The sequence below is a fragment of the Primulina tabacum genome, chromosome 4 (genome assembly GCF_025594145.1).
Source record: "Primulina tabacum isolate GXHZ01 chromosome 4, ASM2559414v2, whole genome shotgun sequence".
Classification (NCBI taxonomy): domain Eukaryota; kingdom Viridiplantae; phylum Streptophyta; class Magnoliopsida; order Lamiales; family Gesneriaceae; genus Primulina; species Primulina tabacum.
In genome coordinates, this window is record NC_134553.1 from 47,830,101 (window position 1) to 47,853,337 (window position 23,237).

General features: G+C 32.8%; 1 protein-coding gene, 1 long non-coding RNA gene and 1 pseudogene across 2 annotated transcripts; 2 read left to right on the forward strand and 1 right to left on the reverse strand.

Moving 5' to 3' along the window:
- Positions 1–8,922: 8,922 nt before the first annotated feature.
- Positions 8,923–14,933, forward strand: LOC142543576 (alpha-xylosidase 1). The gene is made up of 3 exons (XM_075650929.1): positions 8,923–9,354; positions 9,559–10,253; positions 12,854–14,933. Exons 1-3 carry the CDS (start codon positions 9,101–9,103, stop codon positions 14,731–14,733), a joined length of 2,829 nt encoding a protein of 942 aa, XP_075507044.1. The 5' UTR covers positions 8,923–9,100; the 3' UTR covers positions 14,734–14,933.
- Positions 11,622–12,340, reverse strand: LOC142543577 (uncharacterized). The gene is made up of 2 exons (XR_012819786.1): positions 12,028–12,340; positions 11,622–11,853 (listed from the first exon to the last, which is right to left on the reverse strand). It is a non-coding gene; the product is annotated as an uncharacterized LOC142543577 (long non-coding RNA).
- A 3,181-nt stretch (positions 14,934–18,114) lies between the features above and the next one.
- LOC142543578 (ethylene-responsive transcription factor ERF118-like) lies at positions 18,115–20,411 on the forward strand (annotated as a pseudogene).
- Positions 20,412–23,237: the final 2,826 nt, after the last annotated feature.

Below are 23,237 nucleotides of genomic sequence, written 5' to 3' on the forward strand. Positions count from 1 at the left end.
TGCTATAATAATTTTTTTTTTTTTTTGGGCACAACTTGCTACTAGGAGACTAGGAATTAAAATCAGATTGTTATTGACTACGGATAATTTAAAATTTTAAATCAAATAATTGACGTCAAGACTATAAAGATAAAATTTAATTAATTCAAATTACAAAATCTCATTGTGTGCTCATTTAGGCTATCAAATTCAGTCTTAATTATTTCAACTCAAAATTCTAAACATTTGAAACAATGATTTCTTCAAAATTTTCACGTAAATAAATAATTTCTCGTTCAATTCATCCATATAAAACGTGATTAATTTACAATACCTCGGTATTCATCGAATAGTTGCACGATCTCAAACTAATTCACAAAATTTATATCTAAACAATATCTTAAATATATTGCTAATTACCTTCTATATATATCTTATTATTTATTAAGTAATGGCAACAAAAGTCACCAAATGAAGGCTTCTGTTTGGCTCATAAACAGAAGGTAGTGATAGCGGCCAACGGGTTCCCATATTATTAAAAAAAATAGAATTTTGAAAATTCCTGATTCAAATATATATATATGAAAAACTGGTGGTATAAATGTAGATTTTATCGATAATTTTAATATTTAATCAATTGGAACGTACGAACACACAAGTTGGTCTCTCAGTGAGATGCTTTATTCGGGAGATGATTCAACAATGCTTATATTTTCAATTAAAATTAATATTTTTGACATTAAAAATTAATATTTTTTCTTGAATGAGCCAAATAGAATATCCGTACATGTCATGTCTACATTAAATCCTGAAAAATAAGAATACAATCAAAATAATTTCATACTGTATATTGTTAATAATATGTAAAAAAAGAGTTTCAAAAATAAATATTTCGCAAAAAGGTGACTAATAATGTTTGGTGGGATTTTAACCTATCAACTAATCATGGCTTTTATGAAAGTTTAATTGTTTCTTTCGTGTTGTCTTGTTAAGATCATGGATTGGTTGAACTGTCATTTTAGGCAGTCACGAATAGTATGTTCAATTGATTGCGTACGGGGGAGTTTTAATATCAGAGTTGATTAAAACGAGTTTGGGCACGGAAGTTATAATTTTAAAAATAATTTAAATAATTTTTTTTTAAAAAAATGTTTTTATTAAAAAAAATAAAAGTAGTTTTAATGTTTGCATAAAATATTAAAAAGTATTTTTAAATTTTTAAATGGAAATAATAGCCGCTTCTAAAAAGGTACTCAAATAAGTTTTTTTAAAAACAATATGTATTAAGAAAAACATTTTAACAAAAAAAATCGTTTAGTTTATTATTGACTTTTTCAACTAAATAAACTCTTAAAAATTGACGCAAATGTGAATGAAAAAATTAGCACGATAATGAAAATATATAGAGAAAACTAACAAAATCAAATTAATTAACCAATAAATTTAGTCTCTTCAGGAATTTTCGTTATTAATTATTATTCCATATTATATAGCAGTAAAATATATCATATAATTTTCTACACGCATTTACCACATCTAAATGATATGAATTGAAATATTTAGTAAATGGGTCGAGTTTAGTTCATGTGTTACAAAACTTGTATTATCAAGCCATCATATATCCACGCGTCGTTAAGGATGTAAATGAATCAAAACTTCTCAGTAAAAACACGTTAGAGTTCAGTCGTCAATCTTATCGAACCGAGCTCGAGCTTGGTTCGTTTACTGTTCGCGAACATGTTCGTTTATATGGATCACAAACTCTTGCTAGAGTTGGCTCGTTTATTTGGTTCAAGCTGGGCTTGTCTGCATATTCGCGAATATTCTCGTATACATCGCTCGTGAGCTCGGTTTATTTGTTGATTTTACAAATAAAAATATTAATACTAATGCATTTTGAAAGATTTGATTTTTCGAATACAATATTTTGTTGAAAGAAATATGAGTTTATAATATTTAGCTACAATTTCATTTTTGAGTTTAATTAACATATCATTCTATTAAAATGTTCTTTAAAACAAAATAACAAAATCAACGTAACAGAAATTCACCAACTTATTCTTTTTCTTCAGAACCATACACAACTAATTAAGCCATATGAACATTAAGTAAATTTACAAATTATTATACTTGAATATTATTTAAAAAAACTAGCATGATCAATAAATAAAACTAAGCAAAAACATATCATTTAATTCATTTTAAAAGATTGAACACATTAAAATAATATGAACTTGTATTACTAAGCCGATAGCAAATTTGAACAAACTTGTATATATTATACCGAAACATTCTTTTAAAAACTAGCATAATAAATAAATAAAATATTATCAATATCTTATAATGACATCGATACATTGAAATATCCATAAAAATTAATTAAATAATTATACATAACCCAGAGAATTCATACTAATAATATAACATTATAGATTTAGAGTAATTAAATGAAGTTTATCATTAATCAAATAAATTGTAAAACCAAATCTTAGTATGATTGACAGTAAATTACTTGAAACCGATAAATTTACTACTATTAAGATATTTTGGAAAATAGTATTTTAAATAGAGTATAATGAATTTATATTGTTAAAATACTAAAATCTAAATTCTATGATGATATAATATGACGGTTAATTAAAAAATTTATATGCTAATTGATAAGTAATTTGAAATTAATAAATATTTTAAATTAATGAGATCAAACTTAATATGATTAAAATTAAGAAATATGATTTTTCTCTTATTTAACAAGATGAACTTTATTATGTGATGATTGAAATGAATAAGAATATAACTAAAACAAGAAACAAATTTTATAATAATATAATAATTTTTATTTATTTATATGTATAATGAATGTTGATTCGTTCGATAAATTTTTTAATGAAACGAAATTGCAATTCAATTTAAATTATTTTAAAGAAATTAGAAGTATATATGATGAATGATATTTTAGAGTACATTTAGTTAAATGAAATTATCTAAATGAAACTTGTCAATGTGTTAAACTTTATTAATAGGATAATACATTTATTTTTATTTGTGAATGGAATTAACAATTAAATTTAGAATATATGAAAAAAAGTTAGAATATAGATAATTATTTTGGTAATTAAAATTATCCGACAAAATACTTATAGTGCTAAAAACAAACTAAAACAATTCATTATATTGTATGATCAAGCTCAAATATATTTTAAACGAGCTCGAATCCAGCTCATTGTACATCCGACGGTTTCGAAAACAAACTCTCTTAAGGAGTCTAGCTCGAGTTATACTCGTTGAACATGATAAACAATTTATTAACAAATCGAGATCGAACTAAGTTTAATAATTTCGAAATGAGATCAGCTCAAACCTCATTATAAAAATTCAAAAAAGTTAAGTGTTGTTATTTGAGAATAAATTTATAGATTTTGGAATTCAGATAATATTAATCGGAGGGTAAATATCAATTGTCAAATAATAAATATTACACAACGTAACCAATATTTTAATTTGTTGGCCAGATGTGTCTATAAATTATACATCTAAATAATTCCCAATTAATCGAAAATAGATATCCAAATCCCAAAGCTCCACGTACGTACTAACCCGAATTCGGAACATTATCGGCTTCAATTTCATTAACCGGGTCAGAATTAAGATCCAAACCCAAATCCGCCTTAGCATTTCCCCCCTCCTCTCTACCAAAATCTTCCGTTTCCAGTAACGGAATCCACGACGCTGCCGTGATCTTACGGCCGGTGCGCTTCTTGAAGTACTCCAGGGCCAGCTGCATTCTCCTCACCATGACGAAGAACTCTTCCACCTCCTCGTCCGCCGGCACTTCCACCTCGACGCTGCCATCTTCATGCCGCGCCCTCCCTTTGGGCCGGTCAGCTTGTCCGTCGTCATCCTCCCGCTTTCTCTTCTCCACTTGCATTGTTATGCTAGCAGAAAACTTGGGAGGAATGAAATTACAATTCGTAAATATTAATGAAATAATTTAAATACGCTGTCGGAGCAAAACATATTTGTCAAATAAATAAATTAAATACTTAATTTATTCTGCTTACGTCATTATTCCTCGTGGGAATAAAGGAAATAGGCCATTCTTTTGAGTGACCAATTCGCAACCACGAATTTTGGGTCTGAAAAGACTAGGAATTTGGTGGGGTCGATTGTTCTCTAATAATTAAATGACATATTGAGAGAATAATATTCGTACAATTATACCTTTACGGTGCGTTTGATAGGCTTTATTAAACCCAGATTTTTATTTAACCAACTCAATTCTTCCTACGAATGATTATGTTGTATTATGTATGATTAAATAATACATCATTCCTTCTTAGGATTATTTATCCTTCCTCTATCCCTACCATCTTTCCAATTTTACCCTTTTTCTTTCACCAACGCCAGACAACCTCCGCCGCGGGACCGCCGTCGAGCCTCCGCCGGACCGCCGTCGGAGATTTAAATGAACCAAACCGTTTGCGAGCTATTCGAAGCTCGGTTCGATAAAAAGATCGTTTGAGTTCGTTTGTTAATCATATCAAGCCAAGCTCAAGCTCGATTTTGAGCTCGAAAAATTAATCAAACCAAGCTCAAGCTTAGAGATATTCGGCTCGTGAGCTCGCAAACATGTTTGATAATAGGCTCGCGAGCTCGATCTCGAGCTCATTTAGGTGGCTCGTAAGCTTGAGTTTGACTCATTTGTTGAGTTGACAAATAAAAATATTAGTTCTAATGTCAATGGAAGGAATTGAATACAAAACAAATAAAAATATTAATATTAATGATATTATGAACTTTGCATGATACTTGACTAGTTGATATTGGAGATGATTTTGTAATTCCTAATTTTAATGGATTCATTTGACATCCTCTCTACTTTCTCACCAGGACTTAGTTGAAGTATTAAAGGGGTGAAATTATTTCATTGTTATTTATAAGGTGATATCAGTGTATGCTGAATATTCTAGATGAATTATTTTGGAATGTTCAATAATATATTGATTTATGTTTTTTAGCTCTTATTTATATCATTTTGGTTATTTATGAATGAATTTACATTTTTATGTCTGATTTAAAATTATTTTATAGATATATTTAATTTTTAACAAGCTCGAATCAAGCTCAAATTCGAGCACAATTTTATGCTTTACGAACTATCCGAGCTTAAGTCAGGCTTGTTAAACATGCTAAACGAGTTATTAATGAATCAAGCTCGAGCCTGGTTTGATTAACATGCTAAATGGCCGAGCTCGAGCTTTTCCCGAGCTTGGCAATTTCAAGACAAACCAAGCTCGAGTCTGATAATAAAAGCTCGAATCGAGCCTCAAACAATTTTAAACGAACCAAGCTCAAGCCTGATACAGTTTGGTTTGGTTTGATCGTTTACAACCCTACGTATCACAGAAGACTTACTCCTTATTTATATAGCAAGATATAATTAGTTACGTGAATTTTACATTTCAAAATATTCAAATAATCGAAAAAGTTTAAATTTTGGTTTCATTCATTTCACGTTTTTTCTGGAATTTTTTATTTGCTAGCTTTATGCACTTGCAAAGCATTTGGCTGATTACTTTTCTGTGTTGAAAAAGTACGTCTCCTTCCTTCAACTTCCACATCATCTGCGTAGTGGTTTATGTTAGGGGCATTATAGAAAATTAATTTTTTTTACTATTTATATGTTGACACAATATATACTTGAATTTTTAGTTGATTTTTTTTTTATTTTTTTAGCTTTTGGGATCGGGTCAGTGATAAAGGATATATACAGACAAAAAGAGGGTTTGGTGTTACCAGACATGTTTCCGGCATAGGTTTTTTATGCTTAATTCGGTGTTCTGATTATGAATGCAAAGAGAAAAATGAGATATAATAATGCTGAGTGAGTGAGAGAGTGTGAATCCTGTAAAATCGTGATCAATAGCTGTTATTTATAGAAATTGGAGATAACAGTTATTTCATTGGAGTATGATTCTTACTAAGATAGAATCATGTCTGAGATAAGAAACATCTTATGATAGAACTCTCTAATCATGACGGCTAGCATTCTTAATGATGTTTAGTACTTTCGTTTTATCTCGATGAGATTCGATCAAATCTCATATTTATCGAGGTTTTTTTATCTACTGACGAAGATGTCTTCAAATTCAATAACAATCATTGACGGCTAGCATTCTTAATGATGTTTAGTACTTTCGTTTTATCTCGATGAGATTCGATCAAATCTCATATTTATCGAGGTTTTTTTATCTACTGACGAAGATGTCTTCAAATTCAATAACAATCATTGGGCTCGGATTTCTCAGTCACACTAATGGGTTTGGACCCTTAAAGAATGATCCGTGGGTTCGACCTCGTCAGAATTTTCATGGACTTGGCTCATTTTTAATGTTTTTTAGCTCGATTATTTTTGGAAAAATCTATGAGCTTAAACTTTTCAGACCCTTGGTTAATAATGAAGTCTTACCCTTAACGGGTTAGGTTAATTTGAGAGATGAACTTGGATTCTCCTAAACATAAAAATTTTAGGAGACGGCACAAAATGAACCGAATTGAGACAAGTCGGAAGGATTTTTTTTTTACATAAAATTAGGTACCAAAAGGAAAATCAAATAAAAATGTCTGATGTTCCACACCGGTTAGATTAAATCATTAGAAGTTGTATATTTGTTCAAAAAACAATTATTTTTTATTGAGCTAATTTTTAAGGGGAGTTACACCCAAATCTCAATCTTAAAATTGTATCAGAACTTGACAAACCATATGTGTTTAATTGTTAAATGAACCACCCACTAATATTTTGTAATTCCAGTTCACATAACATTTTTTTCTCATATGATTTGTACATATAGACTCGGATAATTCATTCGCATGAGCTCTCATTTAAGGTAGAGTTAGACTTAAATATCAAAATCTTAACAAAAAGCAAAAAAATGATGAAATCTAATCCATATGTATTTCATAATTCATAGTAAACCAATACACCGATTTATACATATTCATCTACAATGATCAATATCACTAGAAAACCTAATCTATCGCAACTCTTTTAGGAAAAAAAATTTAATCGAGGGAATTTTCCTTTAATTCAAATGGGCTTTGTTCTTCGTGTGGGCCTGCAACTCTTTTATTTCGGTGGGCTTATCGGAAGGACTTTTGATAACACTGGATTGGGCTTCTCTTCTTTCTCACAAAATTAGGACTGCATATTCCTAATTTTGATCTAGTCCGACTGATGTTGATATTAATTTGCAAAATACAGATTTGATCAAATAGCGTAGTACGCTAGTCTGAGGGCAGCTCTATAAGATCTCCAGACCCATCACTTTGATTACCATTTTTCATTGGCCCACAAATCTCCAGGCCCATTACTGAGAGAGTGAAATTGTTAACGAAGGAATCCGTTTCAGTTAATCATAATCCGTAATGTGTAGACATATTTTTATACAAATTGGTTATAACACTACTCAATCTCCATTTATGTGAATACTTGCGCTCCCCCTCTTTATTCTAAATATTTTTATCCTTAAATGAGTTCATGTTTTCATAAAAAAAAAAATGCAATTCATATTTGATGATACCAAAATATTTACTTCGGGTTCGACATGGAGAGCGGGTCTTCAAATATTTGATGATACCTTTATCTATTAAATAGAATATCTTCGTATCTTTTAGTTATTTTAGGGCTCATGTTTCTCAACCTTTTGGTGGGCTCCGATATCCCAGTCCTTTAGTGGGCTCGGACTTCTGACAGAGGGTTGTGGGCTTGGACTTTTGATAGGACTAGGAGTTGGTTTTGAATGTGGGCTGAGTCAGATCTGCTCAGGTATACCAATTTCAGGAGCATCATCAATGTTTATAAAAATTTAGGAATTTTAGGTTAAAAAGTATGCTGTTTTAATTAATGAGCGAATATATAAAATAGTTAAAAAATAGTTGGTCCATTAACTGCTTGCCACGATCCCATCCTCTAAAAATAGATGGCTTGGTCTGTTTGTTGTCATTCCCAACGTAACTATCTTTCGCCTCAAATCACGACCAAATATTATCATCCACTATTTTTTATTATCCTTTCATGAAAAATTTCTCCGACCTTTTTTACATTTGCATCATAAGTTTACTTTTTAATCATTTTTTAACATATTAACTATTTTTTTTATTCACTTGTACCTTTGAATGTTCCGTCAGAATATAAACCATTGATATTTTTTTACAAGAATAAAACTGCAATCGTCATCTTATTGTTCATATTGAATAAACCTTGTACTAATGTAATAGTTTATGAACCACCGATAGTTATACAAAATAACACATAACAAATTTTGTGCGACATAATCATCCGATAAAGTGAGAGAATCGAAGTTTTGATCATCGATCAAGCGTTCACATCTTCTACCAAGTCGAACATCTACTGAGAGACATGTCATGAGATCGCATGAATGGTAGATACAAAGCAAAGTAGCGAAATGAATGAGCAATAAATATGGGTATAAAAGAGACACCAACCAAACCGTCCTAAAGGAAAAACTCGCTGAAAACATTTACAAAAAGTGATTACGTTGATGCCGATGGGACCAAATCTCACCTGCAATTGTGCTGTGCACATTGGTTTTGGTCTTTTTGGAGCCCAAACCAAGCTCACATGCAAAGTGCAACATCAAGTCTAATATGCTTTGTCTAAACCAACATTCTTATTATCGCTCCCATTGTCTTTCTTTTTTTCTTAAAAAAAGATATATGATTAATTGATGATAGGATATGAATGAACTTTTATTAAAAATCAGGTCTTTCCAGAAAGAACTTGCCAGACATATAATTGACTGAAATGGCAAGTATTTCCAGAAAAAAGATTGGAAATCATCCCAAAAAAGGAAATTTTTTTTTTATTGAAAAGTGACATTATCTTTTTTTTTATCAGAAAAATTGACAAAACTCATCTTTGGATTAAAGCCAATAATGGTGTTACTGAATGTGAACAAAAATTTTACATGTTGTCACCCTCGTCCGCATCACATATTCACAAGTATCCTATGCAATTGTGCCATTCCTCTGCCATTATAAACCAAAAAACCATCCATCAGTTCAGTGCCCAATTGCCTAGACCAAGCAGTCATACACCATGTTTTCTTTCCCTCCATTATTATCTTCTTTTCTCAGGCTTTTGTTGCCTTTTCTAGTTCTTTGCAATCTTCTTCTTCTTCTTCTTCTTCAAGTTGGTTTTGTATCTGCAGGAAGTCCAAGCAGAATTGGCAATGGCTACCGTTTGATCTCGATTGAAGAGTCCTCTAATGGCGGCCTTGTTGGCCTTCTTCAACTTAATCAGAAAACTAATATCTACGGGCCTGATATCCCCCTCTTGCACCTCTATGTCAAGTAAGATTTTTATTTTACTTCAATTTTTTTGTATTCAGTATCACAAAAAAAGCTAAACTTAGCCTAGTTTGCGTACCATTTCATATTCTACAATGTGTCGATTTAGCTGCATATTTAACAAAAACTGAATCCACATATTCAACTACTTAAACTGAATTCTTAACAAAAATCTCATCTTTCTGACAAAATTTCCCTCCTTTTCAGGCATGAAACAGATTCCCGCTTGAGGGTTCACATTACAGATGCTCAAAAGCAAAGATGGGAGGTTCCTTACAATCTTCTACCCAGAGAGACCCCTCCATTAGCCAAACAATCCATCGCCATCTCTTCAAGAAAAGAAGCTATTAGCTCACCCAAACCCACAGATTACCCAGGAAACGAGCTCATATTCTCATACGAAACAGACCCCTTCACCTTCTCCGTGAAGAGGAAATCAAACGGGCAGACCCTTTTCAACTCCACCTCCGAACAAGCCGACCCGTACAACCCATTAGTCTTCAAAGACCAATACCTCGAAATCTCCACAAAACTCCCCAAGAACGCCTCCCTGTACGGCCTCGGAGAGAACACGCAGCCACATGGGATCAAGCTCAACCCCTACGATCCTTACACCTTGTACACAACAGATATTTCTGCGATAAATCTGAATGCAGATTTGTACGGGTCGCATCCCGTGTACATGGATTTGAGGAACAGGGAAGGCGATGCCTCTGCCCACGCAGTACTGCTGCTGAACAGCAACGGAATGGACGTATTCTACAAAGGGGATTCGTTGACGTATAAAGTGATTGGGGGTGTCTTCGACTTTTACTTCTTCGCCGGCCCTTCGCCGTTGGACGTTGTTGATCAGTACACTGCTTTCATCGGACGGCCTGCTGCCATGCCTTACTGGGCTTTTGGTAACTACCAATGCCTTTTCTCTACTCTTCTTAATTTTTTTTATTCGGTAATTAATTTTGGAATTAAAATCATGAAGATTTGTTTTATACTTTTTGAGTACATTTTTTTGAAAATATTTCGACTTTTGTGACCACCTACGATTTATATCAAGATTGTGACTTCACGTGTTCATTAAACACCGCACCGAGTACTCATATCACACCCTATTAGATGAATATTTTCGGGAATTTTTATGTGTGAGACGGGTCTAACTCTATCGATATTCATAATGAAAAATAATATTTTTTATTGATGACCCAAATAAGAGATCCGTCTTGTAAAATAAGATTTGTGGTATCGTCTCACACAAGTTTTTACCTTATTAGATTATAGCTAATTTACGATGGTTGTAGAGAGTGTAAAGGATTAAAATCCCTCCTAATCACACAAAAATACAATGTAATTGGCCTACTATATTCAAATATACAAGTTAGTCTTGTGTATTATTTATTGTGAATTCGGCCCTTTGTTAGGTGGTGCATCATTATGTTTTGGAAGTTTTTTTTTTTCAATCAATGAATGAGTTGGCTCTAGTTATTGCCCCGCTATCATAGGAAAACTATTTACACTCATATCAGCAAAAATAGACTAAATTGTCAAAATGAGTTTAATAGTCTTTGAATTATATGATGAATCCCGATGGTCTTTTCTTTACACACGCGGGAATACGAACGAAGATGATAGGACCACAACAGATTGGCAAGTCTGTCCACTCTCTGAGGATAACTAGGGATTCAGAATTCTGAAGAAATGACACTAACAAAACCTTGATGAGAAAATGATTGGACATCCATAGCCCTGCTTTTTAACATTAAAAATTTAGTAGCTCGAACCAAATTTTTGCCTTGAAAATATTCATATCCATAAAATAAATACAAAAGTGTTGGTAAATGTGACAAGTTTTTTCAACAATGTTAGGTTAAAATGATAGCACTTGTGCGATGGTTTTATTGCATTAATGATTATAAAACACGTAGCATGTCAATCAATATCTTAATATGAAATTATATGCGGATTCGGGTCAAAAATCTTGTAAGAAAAATATAATAAAGTGGACTTGTATGCATGTGGGTTTACCTATGTGTGGCATTTTGTGATCCACACTTTCTTGTTTTCCGTTGATAGTGCTTAAAAGAAAGTGACGCCTTGGTCCACATTTGTTTGATGTTTTGCTTTCTCTTTTTACCAACGAGCCCCTAGAGGAATTAATTACATAGCTTTCATTATCAGTCTTCATTTCATTACAAACATATTTCCTTTTTTTATTAAAAAAAATATCTTTCTTTTGTTTACTTTAATGGGATTTTTCTTTGGTATAACTAAATATGACATTATTAATTCACAAATATAAGTTAAATTATATATAGAAATAACAATTTTTTTATTCTTATATAAATAATTATTTTTTTGGAACTCATAAAAACAAGCATTTTGGTAATGTTTAGCAGTGCTAGCTTTTGATATGATCCACACGGAAACAAAGTGTGACAATCAAGCTTAATTGGTTTTGTTTTCTACTTTGATTTGTACTTTTCTAATTTTTCCCTTTAAAAGTGGTCACTAAACTTGTGTGAGATGGTCTCACGGGTCGTATTTTGTGATACAGATATCTTATTTGGTCATCAATAAAAAACTATTACTTTTTATGCTAAGAGTATTATTTTTTTTATTGTAAATATCGATAGAGTTGACCTGTCTCACAGATAAAGATTCATGAGACCGTTGACAAAAAACCTACTTTTATATGTATAAGATTTAAAGACGATAATAACAATAATGATAAAATCTTGGCGCAAAGCCGATTTACCCGCAAAAATGCTATTGCCATTGTGAATATCTCATTTTCCTTGTGAAACCTTCCTTGTTTTGGGATGACTTTTATGGGAACGAAAGCATTCCACCAAATATAATTTTCAATAAATATTCCGAAAACACCACCAAATATACATAGCATCCTTTAATTCAACTTCTTGAAACATATATTATTAGTAAATTGTCTCTGTTTACCTTACCGTCGGTGTATATAGAGATTATGATTTTTCATTAATTAAAGGGACCAGCAGGACTGAATTTTGTATCCACTATGTAAATAGTGTATTGATAGACTATGGAACTCATGAATGCAAGAAAGTGGTGGTACCTAAGGCCCATGGGATGATTCAAGAGTCAAAAAGGCGAGAGAAAAAGTTTTTATATTCATTATTGCTTTGGTTTCTTGCTACCAAGCTTGGGACTTTTTTACTTGATTTATTGAAGATTTGTCAAACTGAGTTGTAAGCCAGTTTCGAGTTTTAGATTTGACTGGATCGTTTAAAAGGTCATCAGCCCCGCTAGTGCAATTGAGTTTCGAGCTCGAGATCCCAACTAGTATTCATGCATTAAATACATACTAATGTATTATATATTAATCAAGTAATCTCACTTTCATATATCATTGCAGAAAAACCATAATATAGATGTACTGTTTTATACAGTGTGTGTGAGCCAATATCTTATATCACTTGAAGTAGATGCCGTGTATGGTGATCTTATTTATTATCTTTTTTCAATGATTCCACAGGATTCCATCAATGCAGATGGGGCTACCATAATTTATCGGTAGTTGAAGATGTAGTAGAAAACTACAAGAACGCCAAAATCCCACTTGATGTAATATGGAATGATGATGATCACATGGATGGACACAAAGATTTCACGCTTAATCCCACAAATTACCCACGACCCAAACTTTTAGCATTCTTGGAAAAAATCCATGCCCAAGGCATGAAATACATTGTCATAATTGACCCCGGAATCGGTGTCAACACGAGCTATGGTGTTTACCAGAGAGGCATAGCAAACGATGTGTTTATCAAGTATGAAGGCAAGCCCTACTTGGCTCAAGTTTGGCCGGGAGCTGTCAATTTCCCCGATTTTCTTAACCCGAAAACTGTCGAATGGTGGAGTGATGAGATCCGACGTTTCCATGAGCTTGTACCGGTTGATGGACTTTGGATTGATATGAATGAAGTTTCAAATTTTTGCTCTGGTTTGTGTACTCTTCCGGAGGGCAGGATTTGCCCCAATGGGACAGGCCCGGGATGGGTTTGTTGTCTAGATTGCAAAAATATAACGAAAACTAGATGGGACGATCCACCATACAAGATCAATGCTTCTGGGATACAAGCTCCTGTAGGGTACAAAACTATAGCAACTAGTGCATCTCATTATAATGGAGTTTTGGAGTATGATGCACATAGTATATATGGTTTCTCACAAGCAGTTGCGACTCACAAGGGTCTTCGAGAGCTCGAGGGAAAACGTCCCTTTATACTTTCGCGTTCGACTTACGTTGGATCAGGACACTACACTGCACACTGGACAGGGGATAACAAAGGAACGTGGGAAGATTTGAAGTACTCGATTTCTACAATGTTGAATTTTGGAATATTTGGTGTTCCAATGGTCGGCTCGGATATATGTGGATTCTATCCAGCCCCAACGGAAGAGCTTTGCAACCGTTGGATTGAACTCGGGGCGTTTTACCCTTTTTCAAGGGATCATGCTAACTTTTACTCTCCAAGGCAAGAGCTTTATCAGTGGGAATCAGTGGCCATATCCGCAAGAAATGCATTAGGAATGAGGTACAGACTTCTGCCATATTTTTACACATTGAACTATGAGGCACATACTACAGGAGCTCCTATAGCTCGACCCCTCTTTTTCACATTCCCGACTGATACAAAGTTGTATGGATTGAGCACTCAATTCTTGCTGGGAAAAAGTGTGATGGTTTCTCCAGTACTAGAACAGAACAAAACCGAAGTGAAAGTTCTATTCCCGCCGGGGTCTTGGTACAATATGTTCGATATGGCTAAGGTTATTGTTTCTAAAGAGACACATTACCTCACACTTGATGCACCATTACACGTTATCAATGTCCATGTGTATCAAAACACGATTATACCAATGCAACAAGGTGGATTGATCTCTAAACAAGCCAGAACCACGCCTTTTACACTTATAGTCACCTTCCCACTGGGGGAAGGTCAAGGAAAGGCTAAGGGGGAGCTTTTCTTAGACGATGATGAACGACTGGAGATGAAACTCGGGAGTGGCTACTCGACTTACATTGATTTCTATGCAACAGTTAGTAAAGGGTCGGTAAAAGTATGGTCATCCGTCCAAGAAAGCAAGTTCGCATTAGAGAAAGGATGGATTATCGAGAGGGTAACCGTGCTCGGGTTGAATGGAGTGGAGAGTTCTTTTGTGATTGAAGTTGATGGAAATGAGCTTAAAGATACCTCTAAAGTTGAATTTACGACGAGGGAACATGAATCTTTGGAGAGAGTGGAAGATGGAGGGGATGAGATGAAGAATGTGATGGTGGAGATTGGAGGGTTGGAGTTGCCTTTGGGGAAGAAGTTTTCTCTGTCATGGAAAATGGGAATCAAAGCTTGAAGGAATGAATTTATAAGCAGCATCATTATGAGTTTTTTAGTGTTAAATTTAGATTCTTGATTGATTTGGAAATTTGTTGGGATAAAAGGCTTCCATCATACCCATGGAAGCAATGCTGATTCAGCCTCATTTTCGTGTCGTTTTTGAATAATCCGAAGCTATTTCCAAGAACATTCAAGTCGATAAAGGTTCATTTTTCATATCATAGATTATGCTACACCGGAATGAGCGAAAATATATACTACCTAGAGTTGTCGAGGGAAATTCAGTCCGAAAATTGTTCAAATTTGTTTATTTTTTTTTAAAAATCCGAATTGTTCAAATTTTATCCATAAACTTGATGAATATTAAGAATTTTTTTTTTCTCATCCCAAAAACAAGTCTAGCACGGTTATGGACCTTGTTCTTGCGTCAAACATGTTGCGCCCCAGGTCTAAACCCAGCCAACAAATCTAGAAACAGGTTCGGGGTTGGTAAAGAGTTTTGATAAACCAGCTCTGGACCCAGCCTAATATATATTAATAATAAATTAATGTTTTATATTATATCATGTCATAATCCTAAAATCAAATTCAATAGTTTCATCCATTGTTTCTAACTTATTATTAAAATTAGTGATCAGACACATACGATAAGTGTGTTATGTATTTTTTATTTTTGAAACTTATACAATTCTTTGACAAAAACTTGTGTAAGACGGTATCACGGGTCATATTTTGTGCGACGAATTTCTTATTTGGGTTATCAATTAAAAAATATTATTTTTTATGCTAAGAGTATTACTTTTTATTGTGAATATCGACAAGATTAAATCATTTCACAAATAAAGATCCGTGAGACACAAGAGATCTAATCTATTTTGAGTGGAAAACAAAGTTTTTTCACTTTTTTAATATAAATTATTATATCAATAATTAAATAAAAAATCTCAATTTTTAAAATGTATAATCTTAATACAAATGGGCCAGAGCAGTGATATCAGGCAGACATGTGCATGGCCTGGCTTTGGCATGACCCGGAAAAATTGGCGGGAAAAGCGTGGCGGTGGTCGGTGGGGCCATGCGTACCCACCACCTCTCTTCTCCCGCTGTACGAGCAACGGATCATAAAAGGTTGACTCATTTATCTATTATATAGTATACTTGTTTAGTATATATGTTATTAAGGAAATAAACGAATCGAGTCGATTTACGAAATTTTCCAAATTCACATGTTAGACGCTATTTCCATAAAATATAGTCAATTATTTTCCAAATTTGTAAATAATTTTTTTTAATAATATATAAGAATAAAAAAATAATAAATTAAGTGCGGCTCGTATGCCAACAAAATCAAAGCTAATCAGCTTTTGTCCCCGTGTAATTGGGAACACGACAAAGATTTCTTCACGTGATACTAAAGCTTACCAAACAACTCACTGTAACAAAAATATAAGACTAAAAATCACTTTAATTAATTTCATGAAATAATTACCAAATTGATTATTATTGCAAATTTACGTTATAATTCTTATTTAGACGAGTCTGATCAACAATTTAATCCAATTATTTTGATATTTACATAATTATTTATTTTTTAGTACTGATTAGGTATTTTAAATTGTTTTTTTCCTGAATTAGAATATGATTCAATAGTTTAATTACGTATCCTTCACACTCATTTTGTTATATATGTGATATTTTTTTGTATTTTTTTGATGATTTTTTATAATAGTTTTTTATATTAAGAATGATAAATCATTTAAAAAAAAATCAAAAGTTTAGATAAAAATGTAAAAAATTAATTTAGAAATTTTAAAAGTTTGGAAAATAAATATGATAATGATAAGATAATACACAAATTTACTAAAATATGTTTTTATAATATTTATAATGAAAATCAAGTAATTTTTTTTTAATTTTAAAAGATATCGTCGATATATTAAAAAATTTACTGTTATTAAATTTAATTATTTTATATATCTCAAATTTAATAATATATTATAATTATAAATAATATAAAAATATAGAAATAAATATTAATAAAATATAAACATATATATAAATTTTTAATATTTTATCTACGAATTGGGACAAGGTAACTGTGGCACAACCGTGAATAAGAAACAACAAAGCCCCAAAATGGGGCAAAGGAAAAAATGAGCTGTAACCAATTGCTGAATTTCAGAATCGGCAGGTTTCGAATTCATTAACCAGCGTCGTTGCCTGCTTTTCGGTCGACAAGGAGTAATACCAACACAAGGCCAATCTCTAATATGTAACGTGACACCACTCTCCCCTGGAAAACCCAATTCAATTTGTACGTACTACGCACGCTCTACGAACGCAGATACAATAACATACCCAGTAGCTAAATTAATCATTTACCAACCATTGCGCATGGCTTCCCATTCACAAAAATAAAAATAAATAAATATATATAACATCATATTTTTTTTATTTGTACAGTCATTTTGACAAATTTTGAGACATCATGTATAATCATCAAAATTAAATTAAATCATGATCAATTCTAAAATAGTACTTGGATGGAAGAATAAGAATTTATGGTTGAATGATCTCAGATGAGTAAAATGAATTTGAAATGGAAGCAACTAAATGTAATTGAGCAACAAGAAATTTCAAATATTTGGTTATGATTTTGTACCAAATATGTTAAGTGAAATCCTATTAAATCTTTCTATCAAAATTGCACTAAAAAAATTACGCTCATCTAAAATAGAGTAGTCTCAACTCTACCTATATTTACAATAAAAAGTAATATTTTTAGCATAAAAGTTAATACTTTTTCATGGATGACCCAAATAAGATATCCGTCTCATGAAATACGACCCGTGAAACCGTCTCACACAAATTTTTGCTTTTAAAATAAATAGCAAATATATCCCTTTTTTAAAGACCATTTCTCCCGAAATTGCACAAAATCTGCATAGTTACCACATTTGTGAGCCTTTTTTAAAAAAAAACAGAAGCAAGAAGGTAATTTTGTTGGGAGTGTGACAGAGTTTGGACACAAATCTCGACTTAAAAGATGAAGCTTAAATTCTTCTAATAAAATCTTGAACTCTTTGTTTTTAAAGCTACTATCTTTCTACGGTAGCAGCAGTGAATCAATTAAAATTAATTCTCAAGCCTCTTTGTATGCCCTTTTAATGGTCAATTTTGACTGCATATATAGGAGAGGCGAGGAGCAAAAGATAGCAGACAAGCAAATCAGGATTCCCATCACGTATGCGTATTATAATGTTTCATTTCATCTTTATTTAGGATTTCCACGCAACGCAGCATGATATAAATGTAAAATTTTTTAATGTAAATGTAAAATTTTTTTCTACTGAGATCGGCTTTTACGGTCAGTGAATGGTGGTGGTTGCGAAATTAAAGGAAGAACCAATATTTTATTTAATAGTCCACCTTATGCTCTCTGTACTCACAGTGGAGTTTTTCACGTCCTTTTTCGGTAGAGGTAGAAGAGGTCTCTGTCACTGGTTTTTCTGCTGAGATTTCGATTACACCATACCTTGATCTTTGTCATTTCGTATTCCGGCTAAAAAAGTTTATGACCATTGATTTCTAATCCCTTTTTCTGCACTCTTCGGATCGTTTTTATTTATGTTTTTTTTAGATAAATCTTTATTGCTCTTATAAATAGGTGTTTCTGATCCATTTTTTCTTTCTTTCGTGGTGCTTTTCCAAGTTTTGAGCAGAAGAGGAAGGGGTTGTTTGAGATAAGGCGGGTTAGGAGTGAGAGATTTATGTCGGCAGGTTCTGATTTGGCTGTTGTGTTTGGGGCTCCATTGAAGCTGGGTTTCTCATCTGCTTCTTCTTCATCAGCTCACCGCATGCGAAAATCTCTCTGCTGCAAACTGCAGGAGGGCGCCCACTCTTTCTTCCCAACTGTTTCGATGCGTTTGAGGTCCAAAAGGTATGTATTGTTCTACCTTAAACCCTCATGCGTTTTGTTCGTTAAATTTATATTGTTTTTAGGTGATTTTTGGTTGTTTTGGGGGTTGTTAAGCGCTGATCTGTAATGGGTTTGTGTTGATTTTTTGTGGGATCTTTTCATTGTTTTGCAGGACTTGTTCCGGAGTTGAGTGTTTTGGTGGTTATCACATAAATTGGCTATTCCATCTCTTTTTGTTCTTCAGAGGTTTTCTCACTTAGAAGAATTCCTTGATTGAAGTCGTTTTGTTTGCTTGAGACCAATTTGTGTTTACCTATTGTAGTATTTTTTGGCTTTATAGTTTGTTTTCATACAAATTTTGAGGGTATTCTTTATTGAGGGGTTATTTAATGATTTGAATTGAAGTAAAAATGCGAGAGCCTCGGAAAACAATTTCATTGAAACAAGAATTTGGAACCAGAATGTTGAGGAACAAGTTTGAACCCATCCTACCCATGAGGAAAGTCGTGATCGTTTGTGATGACCCGGATGCTACCGATTCATCTGATGATGAGGGAGTTAGTAAGAGGCTTATCCGAGAAGTCTGTATCCCTGTTGAGGATTCTAGTCCAGTGGCGAAAGTTGATGAATCGAAGGGTTCATTTCGAAACAGTGACAATGAAGAGAAGAGGATCCCCAAGAAGAAACGAGCTTCCCCTCTAATTGAGAGAAAGTCTAGTCAAATTACCGGAAAATATAGAGGTGTTCGGCAGCGTAAATGGGGGAAATGGGCTGCGGAAATCCGTGATCCAATTAGGCAAAAACGAGTCTGGTTAGGGACTTATAGTACTGCGGAGGAGGCGTCAAGAGCATATGAAACAAAACGAATGGAATTCCAGGCTTTGGTTATTAACACCGACTTTCCAATGCATAAGAGTTTGGATGATGCTAACAATGGAACTGTTTGCTCTGTGGTTATATCTAAGAATGATGAGAGCCAGAAATCACATGATTCAAGTGCTTGTGCTTTGGAAAACGACTCTGGTGCATTTTTTGTATTGCCTGTCTCCCACACATCACCATCTTCCGTGCTTGAATTGGATTCTTTGTGCCCAGGCTCAGGAATCAACCTTGAAACTGAGGATAAAATTGTTGATACTGTACCTGTCAACAAAAATGTTTCAGAGAAGAAGTTAGCTGAATCTGGTGATACTGGATTAGTGGACGATGAATTGATGGCACTGTCACAAATGGGCGCGGAGATGGACTTAGCTTTTGAGTTCGATTCGTTCATGGAGTATGATGATTTCGCCCCACCGCTGGACGACATCCTCGGTGAATTCGATGATCTTCCTATTTTTGGGTTCAATGATGGTGATCATTCTACCGCGTTGCCAGATTTTGACTTTGAGGCTTGCAACGAAGCCCTGCTTGGATAGATGAAGTGACTACCCCGATGAATGGTGCACCACCGATGATGAATGGTGCACCCCTCAATATAGCATGCCCGTAAGTTTTGCAGCTATCAGGACTATTTTCTATTATGTATTGGCATCTTGCAGCTAATTTAAGAAGTGTTCTCTCAAGGATCAGACTACTTCATTTTCTTGAGAGGGTTTTTTGAATAACGAGTCTTTATTTTGTTTATTAAGAGAGATTTTGTGTCGAGGGATAAGAGGTATTGAAGAGTTTGTAGCATCTTTTGGGTTTTCTTGTGCTCTTAGAGCAGTCCAAAGGTGTTATAAACTTGCTAGTGTTGGAGATATTATGAATTTATAAGTTGTCATCATCGTGTATTACCCGACTCTCTGTTCGTATCTATTTTATGCGGTTTGAATTGAATAAGTAAAGCTGGGCATGATGGTGGATGCATTTTGGAAATTTGATCGACAGGGGGATTTTACATATTGCGATGTGTAAAAAATTATAATTTTGAAAAGATTATGAACAAAATTTAAGATTTCTTTCATTATTATGAACAAAATTTAGATTTCTTTCCTGAGTGTGATTGTCCACAATACTTCTTTTCCTGCAGAATGCAAATGCAAGTGCATGTGCAACATGTCGATGGGAGCTGTCTTCTGTTGCCTATCGTTAAAATCCCTTGTGTGAAAAGTTAAAATCCATGTCAGTATCATGAATAATGTGATTTTTTCAAGCAGGAGAGGGAAGCATAAAAAATTTTAAGCTGCCCTAAGGTTATGTCAGCTTCGAATTTCTGTGGGAATTTCATGACGAAACTAATCTGTTCAAAAAGTTACAACTTGTAAAAAAAATCGACATGATCGACGAATTTATCTTCATCACTTATTGGTGTGACCATTTTATACCCTGTTTCTTTTCATGGGTTTTATTCTTGGAATTGAAAGTTACGTATTCCTAATTCCCGCTTGTCCTGGATCTGACTTTTTTGTTTTGTTTTGTTTTTTTTTAACTTTAAGAACCTGCATGATAGATGTTCTCTGATGAATCAAGATCAATGTAGTATTATGCAAATCATTTTAATCAGATAAATCAACCAAATCTTGTGCGACAGATTCAATCATTGGATGATATAAACATGCAAGGATTGCTCTTGACATATTCTTATTATACTTTTTTTGTTTTATTGCTCATAGTCCATCCATCAAAGTATTCATTAAGCTGTTTGAGGCTGCTGGTCAAATACAGATTTCCATTGACCTACAAGTAAGTAGAACACGTCTCTGTTCAAGTGTCCTTATTACACACACACACACACACACACACAAAAATAATAATTGTTAAATAAAAAAATCGATTTCTAGAATGAAGAATTTTAAAATATAAATAATTGGCTTTATTTTATTATATGAAAAATTATATTATTTGGATAGAATCTATTGATTTGTATTTATTATTTGGTAGTCCGCGGATAAAGGCTAGGTGTAGACTTGGGCCATTTAGTACTGTAAAATGCATTATGCATCCTACTCAATTATGTTAGCTTCGCAAAAAGGGAATCGTCGCAAGTTGACATGTACGGGTTAATTTTTTTGAGATTTTTATTTCATATTATTTACATACACGCATATATAAGGAACATTAAAATTTTAAAAATATATCTTAAAGACAACATAATAAATAACTAAATTTCAAGTAATAATTGCAATCCAAACTTCGGATATATTTGATCTTTTCGATGATTCTAATTCTATTCTTAACATGCTAATGTTTCTTGAATTCTGAAATAATCCAATTGCCAATATAATATTGAATTGACTAAAATGATCATCTAAGAATATTTTATGTTGCATTTGATGGATCAATAAGTAAATTTAAGTAATTTACTATTCATAAATGTTTATTATAAAAATGCGACTATGCCTCATCCGACATCAAATTTCTAAATTAAGGATAATATGTCATGTTTGCGGCCCAATTTTAACAATTCCCTCCCACAACTTAAAAAATGAGTCTATTTACAAGAGTAGTATGGTTGGCAGAAACTTTAGTGAGTGCTTTCATTATGCTTGTTTGCTTGTTGTGAAAGCTAAATTCTATTGCCTTTACTTTGAGGGGTCAAACAATATTTAATTCTTGTGATAAATGGGAATAAATAAAGAGCAGGTTTCTTGTGAGACGATCTCACGAATTTTTAATTGTGAGACGGGTCAATTTTACCAATATTCAGAATAAAAAGTAATACTCTTATCATAAAAAGTAATACTTTTTCATAGATGACCCAAATAAGATATTCGTCTCACAAAATACGATCCATGAGACTGTCTCACACAAGTTTTTGTCATAAATAAAGCACAATCGATATTGTTTTGTGAAAAACAATTTAGATAATAATAATAAAAAATAGAATTAATTTATTACAAATTCATTTAATATTTAATTTTATTATATTTTGAATTCTAGTTATCATTACAATACATTTTTTTTTTCATCAGGGAAGGGGGATTTGTTACAAACTTACGAAGTGTTTCGAGATCTCGTGTCAAACTTGAGACTGAATTATAAGACATTGCATTACAAAATTTGAACTAGACAAAAATAATTTATTCGAAGAATCTACAAAATATATAGAAGTTTACAATAATATTTCATACATTGAGACATATCACATGGTCAAATGGTAAAGTAATAATGTGGACTTATGAAGAGTATCCTTTTTCCATTGGGGACCAACGTACCAAACAATGCCCCAATCGGCACGACCTAGTACTTATTCGTACATGCAAACCTAATTAGTTAGTGGTGTGTTAAAGATGAAGTATCGAAATTTTATTAATTGGAGTTTTGAAATTAACTTTTTCTTGGTTTTTTTTTTTTTTTTTACTTAAGAAAAGTTTCCAGAACTGGGTTTTAAGGGTATTTTTCGCAAAAATTTGCTAATAACTCGATTGAACTTCCATTGAAGTTGATTAAAATTTTCCCCTCAAATTCAATCGCATAGAATCTGCAAGTGATGCCCACTGATAAAATATACATTCTTTGCTGGGCTATTTGTCCAGTAGACACTTTGAAATCAATGGATTCAATTATAGTTTTATTGTTATCTATACAACAATATATCAAATATTGAACCTTACTTATTTACATATTAGTTACACAATATAAAATGAATTTCAAATGACACCATTATTGACATGAAA

Coding starts and splice junctions, on each gene's coding strand:
- LOC142543576 (XM_075650929.1), top strand. CDS start 9,101: ATGTTTTCTTTCCCTCCATTATTATCTTCTTTTCTCAGGCTTTTGTTG. Junction 9,355..9,558: donor CTCTTGCACCTCTATGTCAA/GTAAGATTTTTA, acceptor CCTCCTTTTCAG/GCATGAAACAGATTCCCGCT. Junction 10,254..12,853: donor CATGCCTTACTGGGCTTTTG/GTAACTACCAAT, acceptor ATGATTCCACAG/GATTCCATCAATGCAGATGG.